Genomic DNA, 21,287 nt, shown 5'->3' with positions numbered 1-21,287 from the left:
ATGATATTGATAAAGTTGCTGATGTTACAGCTATTGTTGGCTAATATTTTATTGTTATTGCTTATGCTTATATATTACTTTACTATGGCACTACTAATTAGATGACTCCATATCATAGATATACACAAGACTCATTTTGTTTATAGGCGGAGTGAGGCCGGATAACACGGCCCTCACACAAAAAACACAAAAAAAAACAAACAAAAAAAATGTTGCTCCTCACACAGCTCCACCCCCATATAGGTAGCCCACGCCAGGGTTCTAACTAGGTGGACTATTTCCACCTCAAAACCCAGTACAGCACTTAATGATTTATGACTTAATCTGAAATTCTTAAATAACTATATTTCCATTGTTCTTTCCCCCTCTCCCTCTCCACAATAATGGCAAACCGACTTAGACTTCTTACTCACAATGTGAGAGGCCTTAATTCCCCCCACAAACGAAGCCTTTTGGCTCGTGAACTTCATCATCACAATCCTGATGTCGTCTTTATACAAGAGACTCATTGGAAGTTAGACTCACCTCAACGCTTTCACTCCCGCTCCTACTGGATACCTGACCACTCTCCTTTTACTAAAAAAGCTAGGGGCACGGCCATACTTTTGCATCACAGAGTGGCTTATGAACCCATACAGGTACTTAGAGACCCGCAGGCCAGGTATACCATCTTAATCTGTAAGCTAAACCACGTACTTCATACACTAGTATCCATCTACCTCCCTAACTCTCACCAACCCGCATGCCTCCGTAAAATTCTTCAGTTAGTTGACCAGTACAGACAAGGATGAGTTATTTTGGCGGGCGACTTTAACATGACTTGGGACCCCTCCTTAGATCGCAAAACCAAGACTCATGACAGTACCAACCCCCAGGCAAACAATATCTCTGCTAAGTTCCGGAGTGTAATGTCTCATTACGGCTATTTTGATGCGTGGAGATTCTTGCACACTAGAGAAAGAGATTACACTCATTATTCACACCCTCACAAAACTTATTCTCGACTGGACCATATGTTTTGCCAAGCAGAGACATTGGACTCTGTTATACGGTCGGAGATTGTTTTAAGCTCCTGGTCGGACCATGATTTACTTATAAATGACCTACACCCCACGGACAAGCCATTTCCCCAAACAGGTTGGAGTCTCCCAAGTCACATCCTAACAGACATTGCTTTTAGAGAAGAGCTGAGACATGATTTATCTGAATTGCTTAGACAAAACGTCAACGGGCAAATCCCAGATGATACTCTTTGGGGTGCCATCAAAGCAATGGCTAGAGGCCTCATAATTCGCAAACAGAGCCAATTGAGAAAGTTGGCCGGCTTAACGCTTGCGCAGGCGCACACCAAACTCAGAAACCTGGAAACACGCAACCGGGTCTCTATCTCAGCAGACGTGACAGAGCAAATTAGAGTAGTTAGGGACCATATTAACCAATTGGAGTTAAAGCGAACCCAGTGCACCCTATCTAAGCTAAAACAACTCTTTTATCATAAGGGAAACAAGGCTGATACTCTTCTAGCCAATAAATTACGGAACAAACATAGTGCTACCCGCATTTCACAAATCCTCCATAATAATAGACTACATAAGAAACCGTCCCTGATAGGTGAAAGTTTTGCTGACTTCTATTCCAAACTATATAACATTGGCACTGCGGAGAACTCAAAGCCTTCCTCCATACACGATACCCACGCTGACGGCAGAGCAGCAAACCACGCTCACCATGCCAATCTCGCTGCTTGAAATTAAGCAAACCATCAAGCGCCTGAAACCTTTTAAGGCCCCTGGTCCTGGCGGGTTTTCTACCCAATTTTATAAACAGTATATTCACAAACTTGCTCCATACCTGCTTAGGTTTTTTGATCTAGCAGGAAAGGATGGGTCTTTCAAGGAAGAGTTTTTACAGGCTGCTATTGTTACGATACCCAAACCGGACAAGGACCCTTCTCTCTGTTTAAATTACAGACCGATTTCCCTGATCAACACGGATATTAAGATCTATTCCAAGGTTTTAGCTACCCGCATTGGCAAACTATTACTGGATCTAATTAACCCTGCTCAGGTAGGGTTTATCTACAACCGAGAGGGTCCGGATAACATTAGGCGCCTTATTAATATCATAAGCGAGTCAACCAGGATGAATAAGCCCTTCTCAGTCATCTCTTTAGATGCTGAGAAGGCTTTTGACCGAATTCGTTGGGAATACCTGTGGGAAACACTCCAAGCCTTTAATTTTCCGTCCGCAACCTGTACGGCCATCAAAGCTTTGTATTCGACTCCAACGGCTTTTGTTAGAGGTTTAGGATTTCGGACCTCGCCGTTTAGCATATCGAATGGCACTAGACAGGGATGTCCACTCTCGCCCTTGTTATTTGCCTTAGCGATCGAACCTCTTGCCATGACAATTCGGTCAGATGCGTCCTTACTAGGGATTAGACTTTCGGGCACACTGCACAAAATCGCACTGTTTGCGGATGACGTCACCATATTTACCACAGACCCCGCCAAAGCTATCCCTAGATTGTTAGATACCTTGAGGATATTTGGAGGATATCTCTCCTTTTATAGACTCAACGCGCACAAAACTGACATTTTTTGGTGGGATACCCGCAATCCTACATCCGTAAGCTGAAAGACAGATTCTATTTCAAGTGGTTGACTGAGCGGATTACCCATTTAGGAGTAAAACTGTCTAATAGTGTCCCACAAATGATAAAGGATAATTACCTCCCCTTACTAACAGAATTACGTAACTTAAAAAACACGTGGGACCATAAGTCCATTTCATGGATGGGAAGAATAGCTTCTCTCAAAATGTCTTTCCTCCCTAAATTAACCTACCTGTTTCGCTGTTTACCAATTAGAGTCCCTATGCATCTCCTCTTTCAATTCCAGAGTGAGATCACAAAGTTCATTTGGCAAGGTAAGACCCCCCGAATTGCCCATAGGACTTTGCAATTCCCCATCCGCTCAGGCGGACTCGCATCTCCGTCGGTAGTGAAATACTACGAAGGAGCCATGCTTACGCATATCTCCCAATGGGGAGTACTCCAGTCCTGTGACAGGTGGAGAGAACTTGAGCAGGCATCCTTGCCACCCAATGTTCTCCTTAGAGATGTTATTTGGATCCCACCACACAGCCGTAGAACATTGGGCATAAGTAACCTGGTCATTCTGGAGTGCTTATCAACCTGGGATAAGCTTAGGCATCGCCAGCTCATTGCTCCCCATCCCTCTCCTATAACTTCGGTAGCCGGACTACTCACGAGCTTACCTGACACTCACCCTAACACGTGGGCTCGGATACGGATTACTAAAGTTTCAGACTTTTGGTCTGTCACACAACCGGATTAATTAATAACCTTAACGCAGCTAAATCAACAGGCAGCCAACCCTAAGTTCCTCACCTTTGAAATGGTTAGGATCCAGAGCTTTTTGAAAAGCTGGGGCTTCCTTCCACCTCCCGCCCCCTACTCCCTGGGAATCTGTCTGGCAAGGAGGACGCAGACTTGTCAGGCCACTTTCGATATATTATGCCCTTCTGGACAGTACTTCCCCGTCTGCTCTGGCTCCGCATCTCTTTAGATGGGACACCCTCCTCTGTATCGAAACCTCCACTGACTCTTGGCAAAGGGCCATCCAACTGACAAAAAAGACCTTGCATTGTGTAACAATGTTCGAGACATATTACAAAGTTCTCTCACATTGGTACCTTGTTCCTACCCGATTGTCTAAAATGTTCCCAGGAACGTCTCCCCTATGTTGGAGAGGCTGTTGCCTTCATGGTAGTTTGCTACACATTTGGTGGGAGTGCCCCATTATTAGACCCTTGTGGGAAAGAGGAATACGCACCCTTACTGATTACGGCTTTAGAGTATCTGCTGGACCAGCGCTTGCCCTTCTTCATCTAGGCCTTCACGTCCTTCCCAAGCACCAAGGTCTCTTTGGCGTTTATCTATTGGCCTCAATCAAAACTAATATAGCCAGGGCTTGGAAAAGAGATTCTTCTCCTAGCTGGAAGCATATTGTCCACACAATGACCTACTTGTACACTATGGAAAAGGCTATATACTTTGATCTTAACAAATCTGACCTGTTTGAAATGGCTTGGGCTGATTGGAAAGACAACCACAACACTATATGGCATCCACAAACTCTGGCAAATGATGCCCAAACTGACAGTTAGCGACCTGACTACTCTCCTCGACTGACATTATGCGCAGATGTCTAGACGTATTGACTGTAACATACCTCCCCCCCTCCCTTTTCCACACATATGTGCGCCCCCATCCCTCCCCCCCTTCTCTTCCCTGTACTCAATATATTTAAGCTGAAGTGCTCTACTGTATTATCATTGATCCGCTCACCCTCACAAGAAATAACCTGTAATCTCACTCTGCACAGGGTGAGACCAACTTGATTTATTCAAATTTGGTTGGCCTTATTTTGTTTCTTTTCTTTTCTTTTTTTTTCTTTTCAAATGTACAGAACTTTCTGTGTAGGGTCAGAAGACCCAATATTCTACTTAATTTTACTGTTGAAAAGGGGTCCTGCGAGTCCCCAATAGTTATGTTATTGATTTGCAAAATTTTTAATAAAAACAATATTAAAAACAAAACAAAAAAAACACTAGAAACACCCACCCATATGTTCAAATGTTTTGAATCTACAATGTGTCAAAACCATGAAGTTTTTGGTAGATATTTATAATTTTTATATTCAATATGTGTCCAATATTTTTTCCCAACTTTTAAAGGTTTCCCATATAATAGTGTTTTGTGTGATGGATTGTGGTAATGTGGTGCTTCTTTGCCAGCATATCAAGCCTAAATGCATTTTTTCAGATATATCATGCACCAATGGCACCCACGCTTTGTGCTGAAACTTAACAAACCAATGATAATTCGGCTCCCATATTCAAATGGTTATTAGTGAATTTAAGGTTATAGTCGTTTATGTTCAAATATTCCATAGAATCCTCAATCTCTGTGTTGCTTCCTTGCCAAATCATTATTATATTGTCTATATAACAAAATACTTAATGATTTGTAAGGTATAGAGGTTGTTGCCCTAAATGTATTTGTCCTCAAAAAACTGGTCATGAACAGATTGGCATATGAAGGGGCGAAAGTAGTGCCCATAGCCGTACCCTGGATTTTGTTCGTGGGGGATGCTGGTGTAGAGAGCTGACACATCACATGTCACCCAGATGTAGTCAGCTCTCCACTCCACATTCTCCAATTTGTTAATTGCATCAATTGTATCTCTGAGGTAAGATTTGGTGCAAGTTACTAAAGGTTGAAGAAAGTAATCGATATACTTATATAGATTATCGCTTAAGGAACCTATTTCAGATATTATAGGTCGTCCAGGAGGTGTTATGGAGTTTTTGTGGCCCTTTGGCAAGTGTCGCATGTTATTGTCTATTGTTATTGCTTTATTTATAACCATATTTTACCACTCCGAAGGATACTGGTGGAGAACGTTCATTTCCTGGAAACGGGAGTAAACGGATAGACCGCCCCACAGAGATCTGGATTGAACCCGGAGGGGTAAAGTGGCATTCAGCCGATGATTTTATTTTTGTGCCTGTTTACTTTTTAAATCCTGTAGCAGCCTTTGGGGCATGGGACTGCACTTAGATGCCTCCTTGAGCTCTTCTGATTTTCTAGTATCTCTTATTGAATGTCCTATGGAACTTTCGGTGTGAGGAGCAGCAGTGAGAATCTCTAACCTTAAACAGATTGCAGGCTATCCATTACGTATGAACTCTTATGGCGATATCCTACGTTTTTTTCAGACACTTTGTAACATACTTTTATAGTATTGAATATTATTGGTGTATATTGAACTACAAAGTTTATGTGAGATATCTTTTTGAGATAATTTTCTGTGACACATTCTCATCCTATAGTGGTTTCTCAAATACCATCAATCTTTTGCAAGAAGCAGCGCTTAGAATTTCATATAAAAATCTGGAATTAGTTTGAACACGATGCCAACCATATTTATAGTTGTCATCTATATATACGTAACCTTTATTGTCTGTGCACACTTCAGGACTGGAGCAACAAACTCATACTATTCTGCCCTTAACCTCTCCATGCAGGATTACGTCTCTACTCTTATCTCTACTCTTTCTTCAAACCAAAAACGTCTGTTCTTTACTTTTAACACCTTTCCCTGCCCACCCCACATCCTATTTCCACTTCTCTCTCAACTCCAGATTTTGCCAACCAGTTCACCAACTAAATAGATTCCATCAAAAATGAAATCATCTCTCAACATACTACCAGTCTCCAACCCCCTCAACCATTCACCAATGTCCAAAACCCACAAAGCCTCAGATTTAGCTTTTTTGATCCTGCTACTGAGGAAGAAGTTTCTGACATTATATCCTCCTCTCACCTGTCCCCTTGATCCATCCCATCCCCTCACAACTACGGCCCTCCCTCTCTCCTACTGTTACTCCTATCCTCACACATATGTTTTATCTCTCCCTCAGCACTGGTATATTTCCCTCATTCCTCACATTAAACTCCCTCCCTGATCCATTGCAATATCATTAAAGTTACTAATAATCTAATTATAGCAAAATTAAAAGGCCATTGTTTATCCTTCTTGATCTGTCTGCAGTCTTTTACACTGTTGACCACACTCTCTTACTCCAAACCCTCTAATCATTCGGCATCTGCAACACAGCCCTCTTGTTGCGCTCCTCTTACCTTTCTAACCGGACCTTTAGTGTAACCTTCTCTGGCACATCCTCTGACTCTTTTCCACTTTCTGTTGGGGTCCCCTTCTCTTCTCAATTTATACATCATTCTCAGGTTCCTTAATATAGTCCCATGGGTTTCAATAACATTTGTATGCTGATGATACCCAAATCTACATCTCTGACCTAAACCCTTCCTTACTAACTTGTGTCACTAACTGTCTTTGTAATATTTCCTCTTGGATGTCTTCTCACTACATTAAGCTAAATCTCTCCAAAACGGAGCTCCTTATTTTCTCCCCTTCTTCTAATATCCCTAGCCCAAATTTTCTCTAACTGTTGATAATAACGTAATTACCCCAACCCTGCATGCCAGATGTCTTGGGGTCACACGACTCAGATTTCTCTTTCACTCCCCACATCCAGTCTTTGGCCAATTCCTGCCGCCTCCACCTCCAAAATTCACCACTTCCTCACACAAGACACATCTAAGACTTGAATCCACTCTCTTATCATTTCCCGCCTTGACTATTGCAACTCCATCCTATTCAGCCTCCCTAGCTGCCGTCTATCTCCCTTACAATCCTTATAATAAATGCCTCTGCCAGTCGTTTCACTGGCTTTCTCTAACCTCCAAAAAAAAACACAAAATCCTGAGACTAACTTTTAAAGATCTCAAAAACACTGCTCCACCCTATGGGGGCGATTTACCATTGCCCGAATCGTGCCTAATGCACCTGTTTCCGCGCGCCAGAAACAGGAGTTAAGAAGCAGCGGTAAGACCGCTGCTTCTTAAATCGTACGCCTCCTCTGAGGCTGCGGACATTAATACGCCCGATCAAATACGATTATGTTGATTGACACCCCCTGCTAGTGGCCGGTTGGCCGAGAATCTGCAGGGGGCGGCATAGCACAAACAGTTCACCAGAACTGCTTGTGCAATGTTAAATGCCGACAGCGTATGCTGTCGGCATTCTGCGATGTCGGGCGGACATGATCCGCTACCTCCTCACATTAATTTTGGCCACTTGGGCATATGACGGTAACTCTTTATTTTATAGGTTTTTTAGTATGTTGTATATTAGTATGTTGCCAGTCATTCTACATTTACAAGTGATACATTAGACAGCTGCACATATCAGCAAGTGTTGCATTGTCCATATCTTCTACAAATCATTTACATTAAATAAGATAGTAATTTAATTGTTATCGCCCTTTTTATTACAGGTTATCGATATGCCTGAACATCATCCAGGAGACATGGGAGGAACTATGCGACTGGGAAAAAGAAAGACTTTGTTTAAAAAAAAGGAATCCATCCTAAGTATGTACCAATGTTTCTTTTTTTTTTCTTTTTTTTATTGAGGTTTTTAGAAAAAATTAGATTACAAATAAAATTTGCCACTGTTCAATACAAGCAGGTATAATAACAATTTTTGTACCAAAATGAAAAAAAATTACAACACAGTTACTACAATACAAACATATTCAGATAATAACCAGTAAACCAAGGAATGATAGACAAATACACCCTAAACCTCCTTTTATATATTTATATGAACCTCCTATGCTATTAATAGGCCCCTCTTGGACCCACACATAATATCTAGTATTGACGGAGGTAAACTAGAATCATATATCATTTTATTTTATGAACCTCCCTAGTAGTATATGGGCTACTTAAGAACCCATGCAATAGATCTTGAATGACTGGAGGTGAAAAAACTAGAGTGATATACGGTCTCTTTTGGACCATGACACATAATGAGATAAATAAATAGCAACTGGGAATGGATACTACTATATAATAAGCGACCTGTATACATTCAATGAGGCAAAATGTGTTAATTGGGAGACAGCCCAAGAAAGGAGGGGGATTATAGAACAGCACACAAAATAGCTACTTATTTAGGAGTGACATTAAACACAATGCACCTAACTTCATATTACACGCCTATGATAAAGTGAACCTATGAGATGATGGTTGGGGGACACTGAAGTATATACACCTCTAAGTGTAAATTAGGCCCAGGTAAGCCACATATATAAAGCTTCCTAAAGTAAAAGCTAGGCTAAAGAGAGCTTGAGTTAACACGCTCTGACTATAATATTATATAAACCAGACACCTACATAATGTACTTGTGATGGTACTCAGGAGGTCTAGTTATTTCCATGCTCATTAGGAGGTGCAGTATAACAATATATAGACAGTTAGGCGGTGGGATACCAGCTTAAAGTTATAGGCATATACATTCATAGAACAACATGAAAGATATATGTATCTTAATTCAAAAATCTATACAGATATTTAATGGACCTAGGTGCAAGTGCATTCTACTGACTAGCTATCAGCTAATATATAACTTAAAAATAGGAGTATATCAGACACGTAAACTATAATCATAACTGGGTTTATATGTAAATGTTATATGTAAACTTGCCCACTCTAAATTTCCACGACCTGAATTAACCAATGCCACATTTTGAAATTAAAGAGTCCTAGCTCCTCCATGAGCTCCGAAATTCTGAACCAGTTTAACCCATCCATTGATGTGCACACTGCCGTACACAGACCTTAGACTCAGTAGCTCTCAAACTTATACTGAGATACCAGAATTCTAGAGTTGTGTGGCGCTTAGGTAGACAGCTTGAATATCCTGATGTACGTGTCACCACATACTGAGGCTTCTTGCCATCTCTCATTCCCCCGTCGACCGGCCGCATCGACAGAGGAAGTTGGCTATATTGTCCCAAAGTAGGGTTGTTAAAACTAAAATCATAGTCCCGTGTGCATTCCGGGGAAGGTACTGCGTAGCTGTGGTTCTTCATCATCCCCCGGTTATGTGACTGACATAGCAATCATACTCTGGGGATTAACAATATCTCCGTCATATTCCTCTTCTGTCAGGAATTGTTGCTTTGTTAGGTTCACTGTTAATCTGTATGTCACAGTTTCCTCCACATAGTTACCCTTCCCCTCTCTCAAGCTCTCTGTGAAGGAGGTAAACTGAGCGGCCATCTGGCATGATATCTGTTGTAGCAGTAGTATGATATCTGCCTCCATGTTAGTACACAATGTACGACAAATCTCCAAGTCTCTGTAGATGACGTGGTCTTAGCTATGGGAGTGTAGCTGTAGTTGTAAATCGTGTTACTCTTAGCAGACAAGAACTGCTCTTACCCGGCCTGAAATCTGACTGGGGGGTATTGATGGTCTGGTGTAGGCCGCCGCCAGCTGTCTCAGTCGATTCTGATCTTCCGAGGTCTAGGTCAAGGTAGAAAAAGGTATCTGCTGGCCCCAGAACTTCTTCTTAGCTTATATCACTAGTTATAATATTGTGCAAAGTGTTAGCTGAGAAATATTTGGCATATAATTGAGGTCATATGCGGAGCTGCTGGAATTCATTACTGCTCATGTTGACGGCTTAGACACGCCCCCCTCAATGTTTCTTTTTTATTATTAAATTTGTAATCATCATCCACAGGAGAAATACAATCATGAATTTCTTCAGTTGCATTAGTGGAGATCATTCAATAAATAAACTAGAGATGTAAAAAAATAAATTATATTATGTCATAGCGTCCACCCCTATGATAGGTAATGTTCTCCACATATGTGTTATTTTCCATATAAACTAAGGAACCCTTAACAGTTTACCAATATGGTTATTCTAGGGACATTCTTACAACGTAGTCCTTAGTATTAGTGTTGTTCTTATAGTCTATCTAAGTGAGGATTTATGAAGTTCCCATTCAAATAATACAATTATTATTACGATTCCATCCCTAAACTCTCTAGTTCTTATGAGTTTACTATTATTTTCATTTATCCATTCATATCACATTAATTAATGGAACCAAACCCCATTGTTTAGTAGAATCATCTAGTGTCAAAATAAAAGCTCCCCATTTTTTTTTAACTCTTTAAGTTTAACAACTCTATCACATAGAAAATCAAACATTTCGATATTCATTTGATCTAGAAGTGTTATACAAATTTCTTGTAGACTAGGAATATGCAATGTCAACCAGGCTTTCATTATACATTTTCCAGTCATCAGTATTATCAATGTCAATAAACCAATATTTTCATACTTAATTTGTTTATCTTGTACATAGATAATATTCAAAACATTTATCTTAATTTTTTCTTTTAAAATTTTGCTGGCCCAGTGACTAATTTTTGCCCACAGTTTAATTTTGGGACATTCCCATGGATAGTGTTTCAGGTTGTTTTCTTTAAATTTACACTTAACATGCATTTTCACCCTCCCGCCATTTTGCTGCTTTCTAAGGGGTAAAAGTATGTTCTATGCAGGATTTTTATCTGTGCTTCTCTAAAGTAAGAATCTTTCCTATTTTTCTTCTTTCAATTTCTGACCAATCCAATTGTACATCAGCTTCTCTCTGCCATCCGGAAATAATCTTTCCTCTAAGCTTACTAGACCCAGAATCCAACAGAGCTTTATATAGGGGGGAATATGAATACTTCCCTTTTCCAAAACCTAATATTTATTTCAGAGGGTGGGATTCCCAAATAATATAATGGGATATCTGCTTATATGCAAACAAGTTCAAGTGCAGTAAACCAAATCTAAGTTGAATTTCAGGGAAAGATGTCAAAGTTTTATTCAAGGGATCCAACATATCACCTAAATTGAAGATTTTAACTTTCTCCCATTCCTTAAATTAAAAAAAATATACGTCAATGGGAGTAAATGAGTTTGGTTCCAGGCCACTCTCAAAATTGACATTAGTAATGTAATATAATATTATATTATTATTTAATATATATAATTTGTGTCCCTGAAATTAATGTTGTAAATGTAAAAACAGCAATAAAGCTTTGTTTTATGTTTGTAAGACGCTCTCCTGTTAACCTTTCTGTATCCCAGAGAGATGCATTACTTTCTATGGGAGGCAGCTCTCACCTCTGTACTTTTTTAGAGAATAAAAGAGACGTGATACCCAAATGGGAAATCTGTAAAAAAAACTTGAGTAGAATATACCATCTGAAAATCTCTGTGTAAAAAGTTGTTTTGCCTCAAAATGTCTTCAGTTGCCACATGTCATTGTAAAGGGACTTTAAGCATCTAATCCAAATTATCTATCTAGAAACATTTACCAAACTACCAAAGATTTAGAATCTTCAGGACTATCACTACATGAGGTGATCTTATGAAGATTCAGTGATTTTTAGCTTTCATTTTTAAAATGAGTATCAGTTAGCAATTAGCAGTTCTAAGTAAGGGCCTCATTACAAATGGAGCGGTATTTAACGCTCCCGCGCTAACTTTGCTAAAAGTAATCTATTTGCACGTGTCGGGTAACGCTCATATTACAAGTTGAAAGTAAAAAGTTTTTGTTCCCATGCTAACCTGATGTGCGCAAAAAGCCAAAGTTGGAATATCGCGAACACGTTGACATACTCCCCTATAGAAGTCAATGGAGCAAATAAATGGAAAAAACCCAACGCCCTACTTGCGCGCAAACCCGATCGCATATTCTCAAGTGCGCTAACCCGGCATGAATATATGAATATTTGTTCTTTACACAGCAGAATATGTTCTATTTATTCATAAATACATATACTGTATGTATATATATATATATATATATGTATGTGTATATATATATATATATATATATATATATATATACTGTATTTAGACATGTATTTGTATATATGTCTATGTCAAATCCCTTTGCCTGCCTTTTTTTTTCTAACACCTGAGATCTTATATTTTTGAGCCATTATAAATTTTTTGTGCAATATTTTTTTTAATATTTATTAGACAGTATTAATATGAGTGTAACTGTACTTTTCAATGTATTTTATGTGTTTTATGACACTTTTTTATTTAGCCAAATAATTCACTAGAGTTTTGAGGATGCGCTATCCCGATGTGCGTTAATTTTAATTCCGCTCAAGCAATCGCATCAACTTGTAATACTAGCGCTATATCCAACTCACGCAAACAACCATGATAAACCCGATATTGTTTGCGTGTAACTTTTAATGCGCCACTCATAATCTGGCCCTTAATTTGTTAGAATGGGGTAATATGTTAAAGAGACAGTAAAGTCAAAATTAAGTTTCAGTTAAAGTGAATGCATTTTTGAACTTTTCAATTTACTTCTATTACAGTATATACATTGCTTTGGTCTCTTGATATCCTATGTAAAACAAGCTTACCTAGGTAGGCTCAGGAGCAGCAATGCACTGCTGGCTGCTGATTGGTGGATGCACATATATGCATTTTGTCATTCGCCCGCCTACTATGTTCATCTAGCTCCCAGTAGGGCATTGCTGCTCCTTCAACAAAGGATACCAAGAGAAGGAAGAAAATTTGAAAGTTGTTTAAAATTCTATGTTACATCTGAATCATGAAAGAAACATTTTGAGTTTCATGTCCCTTTAAATAAAAACAAAAGTAACAATGACAGTTAATGTGTAATTAATTCCACAATGGGCGGAACATCAATAAGTAATGATTTGAATTCCTATTTATTTCTTTTTCAGGGATGCTCTATGGTAATGTCGATTTTGTTGAAGAAAGGCATAGACATCGATATGAGGTAAACAGTTGTGTTATAATAGCTTACTGCTAAGTAAATGTTCCACGGTTTGTTATCCAGTATAGGAAATCAATGCTTCATTAGATTCTAAACTATTTAGGAGAGAACATTTGAACTTGAATCTGTTATGTTTGTGAGCCGGTTACATTGAATGAGCACTTAAAAGGGACACTATAGTCAACAAATCACAGTCATGATAACAAAATAGTAGCAGTTAAATGTTTTATTCAAAAGTAGTTTAATGTAACATAGTATTTAAAGTGTTTATATTTTTTATATAAAAGGGCAAAATTTAAACTGTTAAAATATGTATTTGCATAAAAAAAGTTTAATTAAAAACTGTTGAAATGTATAGTTGAAAAGGAAGTATGTCTGTGTACAACTGATGTTATCTATTTCTCAGTGGCGGATAGGGACAACCAGAGAAAAAAAGGTGTATTTTTTTATCACAGTTACATTCTTTTCTTTACAACAAGAAAACTTTTTAATACATTTTGGAGTTTAATTAAATTAAATTTGCAGGAAATGTGTGTTGTGTACCATAGCTAGATATTCATATTAATGACAACTGCTACAGTCATTTTGGTTAAGATTAATGTCTCCACAGTCTTAAAAAGAAACAGAACATTTGTAGGATTTGTTAGCAAATTATAGTAATAATTTCAGAGTAAAAATGATATTTATTATAATGACATATATACAGAATCTTTAAATGTGATATTGTTTAGTGAGGTATATGTAACTGCATATGAATATCTGGCTAGTAATGATTATTTTATATGGGCTGTCTACTGTGGTTCTAAATCTGCAGGTTTCTGCACTTAAATTCTGATATAACTTTATTTTTCTCTGCTCTGTTACACTTTGTGCTATTATAGTACGAGCAGTACTTTCTTTAAGAGCAACATAAACTGATTAATGGAAACTAAGATATGCCCACAAAAGCTATTGTGTTGTTTTATCATTTGTCTACAGCTGAAACAAGAAGTGGATATCTACTTTTTCAGCTGTACAGAAATGATAAAGTAACACTATGGCTTCTTTAGGCATCTTTGAGTGTTCATTAATCATTTTCATAGATACAGATACAATCACATTAGTTAGAACTTTTCTTGCTACATTCTGTTGCCCAATTATAGAATTACAATGCAACCTAACTAGTACTGCTTATAAACAGCTTGACATTGTGTGCTTTTCTTGTAAAGTTAACGCTTGGGAATCGAGAAGTATATATGGCAGTCAATGTGTACTTGGGGCCATATTTATATACAAATTGGACAAAAAAAATGATCTGTCATAGACATAGTTCTGTACACAAACTTTTACATCTTTATAATCAGTTTCATTGTTTCTTATTTTGCTTTACTTTGTTCATCACTAATATAACATTGAACATTTCTGATCTAACTTCTCAAACCACCTAATAAGGATGTGTCATTTATAAGACTGATGTATTTATCAGGTTCCTTGGTTATTTGAATCACAACTGCAGAGTCTAAATAAATTATATTTGTTTCACAACTGAAGTACAGGCTATTATATCAGCATAGACTGTTTTACTCCGAGTGATTTTTATAAGGAAAGGCAGTAAGACCTTATATGGTTATATATTATTGGTATACCATATAAATAATAAGATACTGAAAATAATTATTAGTATTAATAACAACTTTTGACATTGGTATAACTCAAGCCCAAATGTGAGAGATAGTGTTCATTGTAATAAGCACTGAAGCGTGAGAGATATGAGACACACAGACTGCAGGTGCTGACAGGGGCGTGTCCTGCTGCGGGACACAGCACACTGAATAATGCTTGCAGCGTGCATATCTGAACACAGACCAGTGAGTGTAATAAGAGCTGTGAGACACGCTGAGTTGCAAGGAGCTGTATAGCACACTGAGATGAGTGTAGCTGTGTGACGTCACGTAAAGTCTGTTACTGTCCGGTATGAGAATGAATCAAAGAAAGTTCATATCATTAACATGAAACATACGTTGCAAATGGTAGTAATATCTGAGAGACAAAGTCAATTTAGAAAAGTTCAAGAGAAAACATGACATTTGAAAATTAGCCGTTACTTTAGGGTTCCAAGGTAAATTAGATTTGATACAAATACCGTAGCGGTAGTAGGTAGAATTCTTCTGTTGGAAATTAAGTAGCAATTCCTGTAGAGTTGAAATAAATTAATACTTCTTGGAATAGTAAACTTCAGGATGAATGAGTCTAGTTGTTATTAGTCCCTTTATGAGACCAAACTGCAGCTGGTATTTGTAATCCAAATGTTATAGTAGTAAAAGTAAAATTTCTCTTGATAAGAATGTAGCTTATAAGAAACAGAGCACTGGTTTTAGCAAACAATACTCAACAACTAAGCACTTGTTTGGGGCGGGGTGATGCCTTAAGTACAGGTGAGGAAGGTGAGTTGAGGCAAAAGGTAAAAGCAGGACTGGAATCCTTACAGATCCCCCCCCTCAAGCAAGCCGACCACGGGTTGAAATTTAGGTCTACTTGGATAGCGTCTATGGAAACGAGCAATAAGCTTCGGAGCATTAACGTGTGCATGAGGTTCCCAAGTGTCATCCTCTGGCGCGAACCCTTTCCATCGGACCAGATACTGTAATTCTCCATTATAATGTCTTGAGTCCAAGAGATCATAAACTTCATAGACATCAGTGCCCAATTGAATAGGAGAAGGGGGTAAAAGAGGTGCATCAGGCTTATCTCCTAAGTAGGGTTTCAATAATGATACATGGAAAGTTGGGTGGATGGGTAAAGAATCAGGTAGGTCAAGCCGGACGGCATTTTCATTGATGATGTGTAGAATTTTGAATGGGCCAAGGAACAACCCAGCCAATTTTTTACTTGGTAAGTGCATTTTAATGTTTTTGGAAGATAACCAAACATAGTCCCCTATGGAATATTTCGGAGAAGCTCTACGTCGTAAATCATAAAATTTCTTCTGAGAAGCCTGAGCTTGTTTGATGTTATCACGTAAGTGTAGGAAATTTTCAGCTATGTTTTGTGTCAACACATCAACAGATGGTGAATCATGTGTAGAGGTCGTTTGGATAGTGAATCTTGGGTTAAAACCATAATTGGCGAAAAAGGGAGAGTAATTTGTAGTGCTGTTAATGGTATTATTATAAGCAAATTCAGCCATAGAGAGAAAAGAAGTCCATTTATTTTGATGATATGAGCAATAGCAACGTAGATATTTCTCAAGCCACTGATTGAGTCTCTCAGTTTGGCCATTAGTCTGAGGGTGGAAGGCTGTGCATAACCTTTGATCGATTTGGAGTGCTTTAGTGAGTGCTTTACAGAAGCGTGAAGTGAATTGGGTTCCTCTATCAGTAGTTAAAATGGAGGGTAACCCATGGTATCGTACAATGTGGTTTAGAAATAAGTATGCTGTTTCAATGGAAGTGGGTAACTTGTGATAAGGAATAAAATGTGCCATTTTAGTAAAATGATCTGTAACAACTAAAATGGTAGTTTGTCCGGAACTAGGTGGTAAATCAACTACAAAATCCATTCCCAAATGACACCAAGGAGAATCTGGTACTTCCAGAGGAATCAAATAGCCATAGGGAGGTCTCTTTTCTGGTTTCGATACTGTACAGGTTGTACAATGTTGTATATATTCCTTTATACTGGTTTTCATCGATGGCCACCAGTAACTTCTGGCGATGAGCTCATGAGTACGTTTGATACCCGGATGCCCAATTAGTGGGGGGTCATGATGTTCTTTGATTATTTTCTGTCTGAAACGTTCTGGAATATATAGTTTAAAACCATGAAAGTAAAAACCATTCTGGAGGCTTAGGCTATCTAGTAGGGTTTGGTCTTCTGAAGATAGATCAGATTGGTATTCCTTATCTTGTTGAGATAAGATAGCAAGGAAACGAGTAGGGGGAAGAATGCTAGTAGGAGAGTCTTCTTGTACAGGTCTTGAATCTCGTCGAGAGAGTGCATCTGCCTTCCCATTTTTTGATCCCGGCCTGTACATGATTTGAAAATTGAAACGACTAAAGTAGAGACTCCATCTCACTTGACGTCCAGATAAAGTTTTGTTATTTTGTAGATATTCCAAATTCCGGTGATCAGTGTAAATCACTATAGGTAGTGAGGTACATTCAAGAAGATGTCTCCAGAATTCAAAGGCTATTTTAATGGCTAGAAGTTCCTTGTCCCCAATGGAATAGTTGATCTCTGCTGAAGTCATAATTTTTGAATAGAACCCAACTGGGTGTAGTGGTTCTTTAGGAGACTGTCTTTGGGAGAGGACAGCGCCAAGAGCATAATCTGAAGAATCCACCTCTAGGGTATATTGAAGGTTTGGATCAGGATATTTCAGAATGGGAGCAGATGAAAAGGAATTCTTCAGGAATTTGAAAGCATCATCCTGTTCTTTAGTCCACTGGAAAGTGCAGTTAGCACTAGTTAATTTAGTCAGAGGTTTCGCAATTTTTGAGAAATTGCGAATGAACTTTCTGTAATAGTTACTGAAGCCAAGAAACTTTTGTAGTTCTTTCCGTGTTGAAGGTGTGGGCCAGGATTTTACTGCTTCCACTTTGTTATCTTGCATTTGAATCACATTTGGGCTGTTGGAGTAACCCAGGAACTCTATTTTGTTGGTGTGAAAAATACATTTTTCCAATTTGGCCTAGAGCCGATGGACTTGGAGTCTTGCTAAAACCCAACTAACATGTTTGATATGTTCTTCTAGATTTGTGGAATAGATTAGAATGTCATCTAGGTAGACAACAACACATGTGTCAAGGAGATCATGGAAAATGTCATTAATAAAGAACTGGAAAGTTGCGGGTGCGTTGGTTAAGCCAAAGGGCATAACTAGATATTCAAACAACCCATACCTAGTTCTAAAAGCGGTAAGCCACTCATCCCCCTCTCGGATACGCACTAAATTGTACGCCCCTCTCAAATCTAATTTAGTAAAAATCTGAGCATGCCTGAGTCTTTCTATGAGTTCAGGAATGAGGGGGAGAGGGTATCGTTTTTTTATGGTGATTTTGTTCAATTGTCTGAAGTCAATTATAGGCTGAAGAGATTGGTCTTTGTTCCGCACAAAAAACATTCCTGCACCAGCAGGAGAAACCGAAGGACGGATAAACCCTTTCTTTAGATTTTCATCTAGGTAAGTCTTTAGATGATCCAGTTCTGGTTGACAGAGTGGGTATAAATGTCCGATAGGTGGTGTGGTTCCAGGTTTCAATTCAATAGGGCAGTCATAGATTATGTGTGGGGGAAGGGTGTCTGCTTCCTTCTTACTGAAGACTTCAGAGAACTGCTTATACATTTCTGGTATCAGAGTTTCTGATGTGGAGGATAAACTGTGAAGAAAGGTTCTATGACAAGTCTGTTGCAGAAATCAGAATTTAATTGAACATTTAAGGATTTCCAATTAATATCAGGTTTGTGTAGCTGTAACCAAGCTAGCCCAAGTACTATTGGGTATAATGGAGAAGTGATTACATCAAAGGTGAGATGTTCATGATGTGTTTTTAATGTGGTGACAGAGAGCGGGATGGTGTGATGTGTAATGGGCCCTGATGATATCTCAGATCCATCAACCACACAAAGGAAAATAGGAGACAACTTTTTTATCAATGGTATTTTATTTTTTGAAACCAGAGAACTGTCAATGTAGTTTCCTTGTGCTCCTGTATCTAAGATGGTTGGAATGGTCACTTGCTTATTTGCCCACTGTAGAGAAAGAAGTAGAGAACAATGAAGAGGGTTGTTATGCTTTATGTCAGTATATTTATAAGAATCTTAGTAGTGCTATCCAAATAATAAATCAGTTTATGGCAGGGTTACAAACACAATATAAAAAAAAAATAGAAACCCTAATTAACCATGCATCTACTAGACCATACAATTAATATAAATACCTGAATTCTTTTATTTAGTTAATTTCAATGAACATTTTTGCAATATATTTGCAATAAAAGAAATATGAAATAAATTTATATGCGTTTGAAAACCGACTATTAAGATATGCTATCCTTCTTACAAAACCCAGAAAAATATACCTTCACAATTCAGCCTTTTATTTATTTAACACAATGGGACTAAAAACCTTTAACATCCAAGCAATACAATTCTAAACAGTGTTTATAAAACAATAGGATAATATATATATTCTGCTATTTAACTGCAATTTATCCTAATACAAAATTAACTGACAATATTAGAACTTGCATAGATGAGTTACTTAGCCAATCAGACACAGATTTAAACAACAATACAATATATAGGCTGTGACTAGCAATTTGAAATACAATATACACTTCTGAATTATTATTATATATTTGCATAGATAAACAATTTAGGATTGGGATTAGTATAACAATACATAGGCTATGAAATGCTAACTTGAAATATTTCCTTAACTCTGCTACATACGGCAATAATAAATGTTTACTTTAAATGCTTGCATACAAACAGGCAGGCTAAGAGCTATTTAAGGTTATATAATACAATCTAAAAGCCCAATTTGTTCTTTCAAATTCAAAAATTGTAATTTTACTGTAGTGGCTATGCTTATAAATTTCTCCTAGTTTAGTGAAATCTAATATAAGTACTAACACTAATTGTCTCAGGGGTAAAGGTAATTTCAAAGCACACCTTTCAAATTGTTTAACATGTGAAACAATGGACTACACTAATACATTCAATAGTGCAGTTACAGGTGAAATTTTTAAAATTGATTTCTATGCCACTTGCCTTACCTCCTATATAGTATATCTACTTGATTGCCAACTTTGCAAGGCCCACTATGTTGGTCAATCAACTAGGAGCCTTAGGGATCGCACCAGGGAACATTTGAGGGATGTAAAAAACTTTAATAAGGATTCTACGGTTGCAAGACATTTTAACTCTTTTCATCTCACGAATGTACCTAGTTTTAAAATTAAGGTCATAGACATAGCGAGAGTTCCCCTGCGAGGTGGCAATGTGTTAAAAATACTGGACAAGAAGGAATTATATTGGATCTATAAGTTAAGATCGAAATCACCATTGGGCATGAACCTAGAATGGGACATGAGATATTTTGTTGATTTTTTTATTTTGTAAACATGATTTTATATACTTATTACTGTACACTCATACATATATTTTCATATTAGTATGTTTTCAGTATATGTTTACCTATTTATCCATACAACATCTCAGTCTGGGTCCATACAATTCAACTACAGGGAAAAGATATTTGTGTAGGATTATACGTGTGGTGACACATACATGTAATATCATAATTTCATTTAGATATGAGACATGTTTGCAGTTATTTCGTGTAGGATGGTTATAGTATTCATTGGGTCTTTTGCTGACATTCATATACATTTACATAAATGCTTTTACATGTGCTTTTCTCATATGTATGTGTGCAAATATTCCTCATGTATGTGTGTGTTCATACACACGTCTCATTCATCTGCAAATGACTAACTTCAAAGTGTCTTCATTTATTTATTATTTTTCTCATTTTTTGCTTGTTCATTATTATTCTTTGTCAATTTTCTTTCTTTCATATAATCTGTTTTCTAAGCAATTAGGAATAATAACAACAATTTTTTGATGTAACTAATGATGCAATTTTCTAATAAGCCAAGTACTGCCATACTTTCACAAGTAATATGTCTTTTTTGTTTTTAAATACACAACCTAATGCATTTTAATGGGGCTGAATATTAAATTAATTAGGAGAAAATTCATGTGTGAAACTGATCAAATTACAGAATTCAAAGATCAATCTCCTATTGGTTTCTGCCCCTTTAAATACATTAGCTTCCATTACTTGCACTTAGCATCTATGAGTAAGCGCACACCAGCGCGAAACATGTTAGATGGCTAACTACCCTCCTTTGTTATTTTTGTGTTTTCTCTATTTTAATGGAATAAAGTCTCTTTTTTCTACCTGTTTGCTCAGCAGCCTTCCATTTTTTCCTTTGCTATGCTT

General features: G+C 37.7%; 1 protein-coding gene across 2 annotated transcripts in view; it reads left to right on the top strand.

Moving 5' to 3' along the window:
* CTPS2 (CTP synthase 2) overlaps positions 1-21,287 on the top strand; it is a 721,417-nt gene that overhangs the window by 572,016 nt on the left and 128,114 nt on the right. For both annotated transcript variants that reach the window (XM_053706085.1, XM_053706084.1), the window contains exons 14-15: positions 7,948-8,044; positions 13,245-13,300. In XM_053706085.1, coding sequence (XP_053562060.1) covers positions 7,948-8,044; positions 13,245-13,300 — 153 coding nt within the window. The remainder of the gene's footprint in view (positions 1-7,947; positions 8,045-13,244; positions 13,301-21,287) is intronic.

The sequence above is a fragment of the Bombina bombina genome, chromosome 3 (genome assembly GCF_027579735.1).
Source record: "Bombina bombina isolate aBomBom1 chromosome 3, aBomBom1.pri, whole genome shotgun sequence".
Taxonomy (NCBI): Eukaryota; Metazoa; Chordata; class Amphibia; order Anura; family Bombinatoridae; genus Bombina; species Bombina bombina.
Note: the sequence above shows the minus strand (reverse complement) of the source record. Positions and strands in the feature narration are given on the sequence as shown.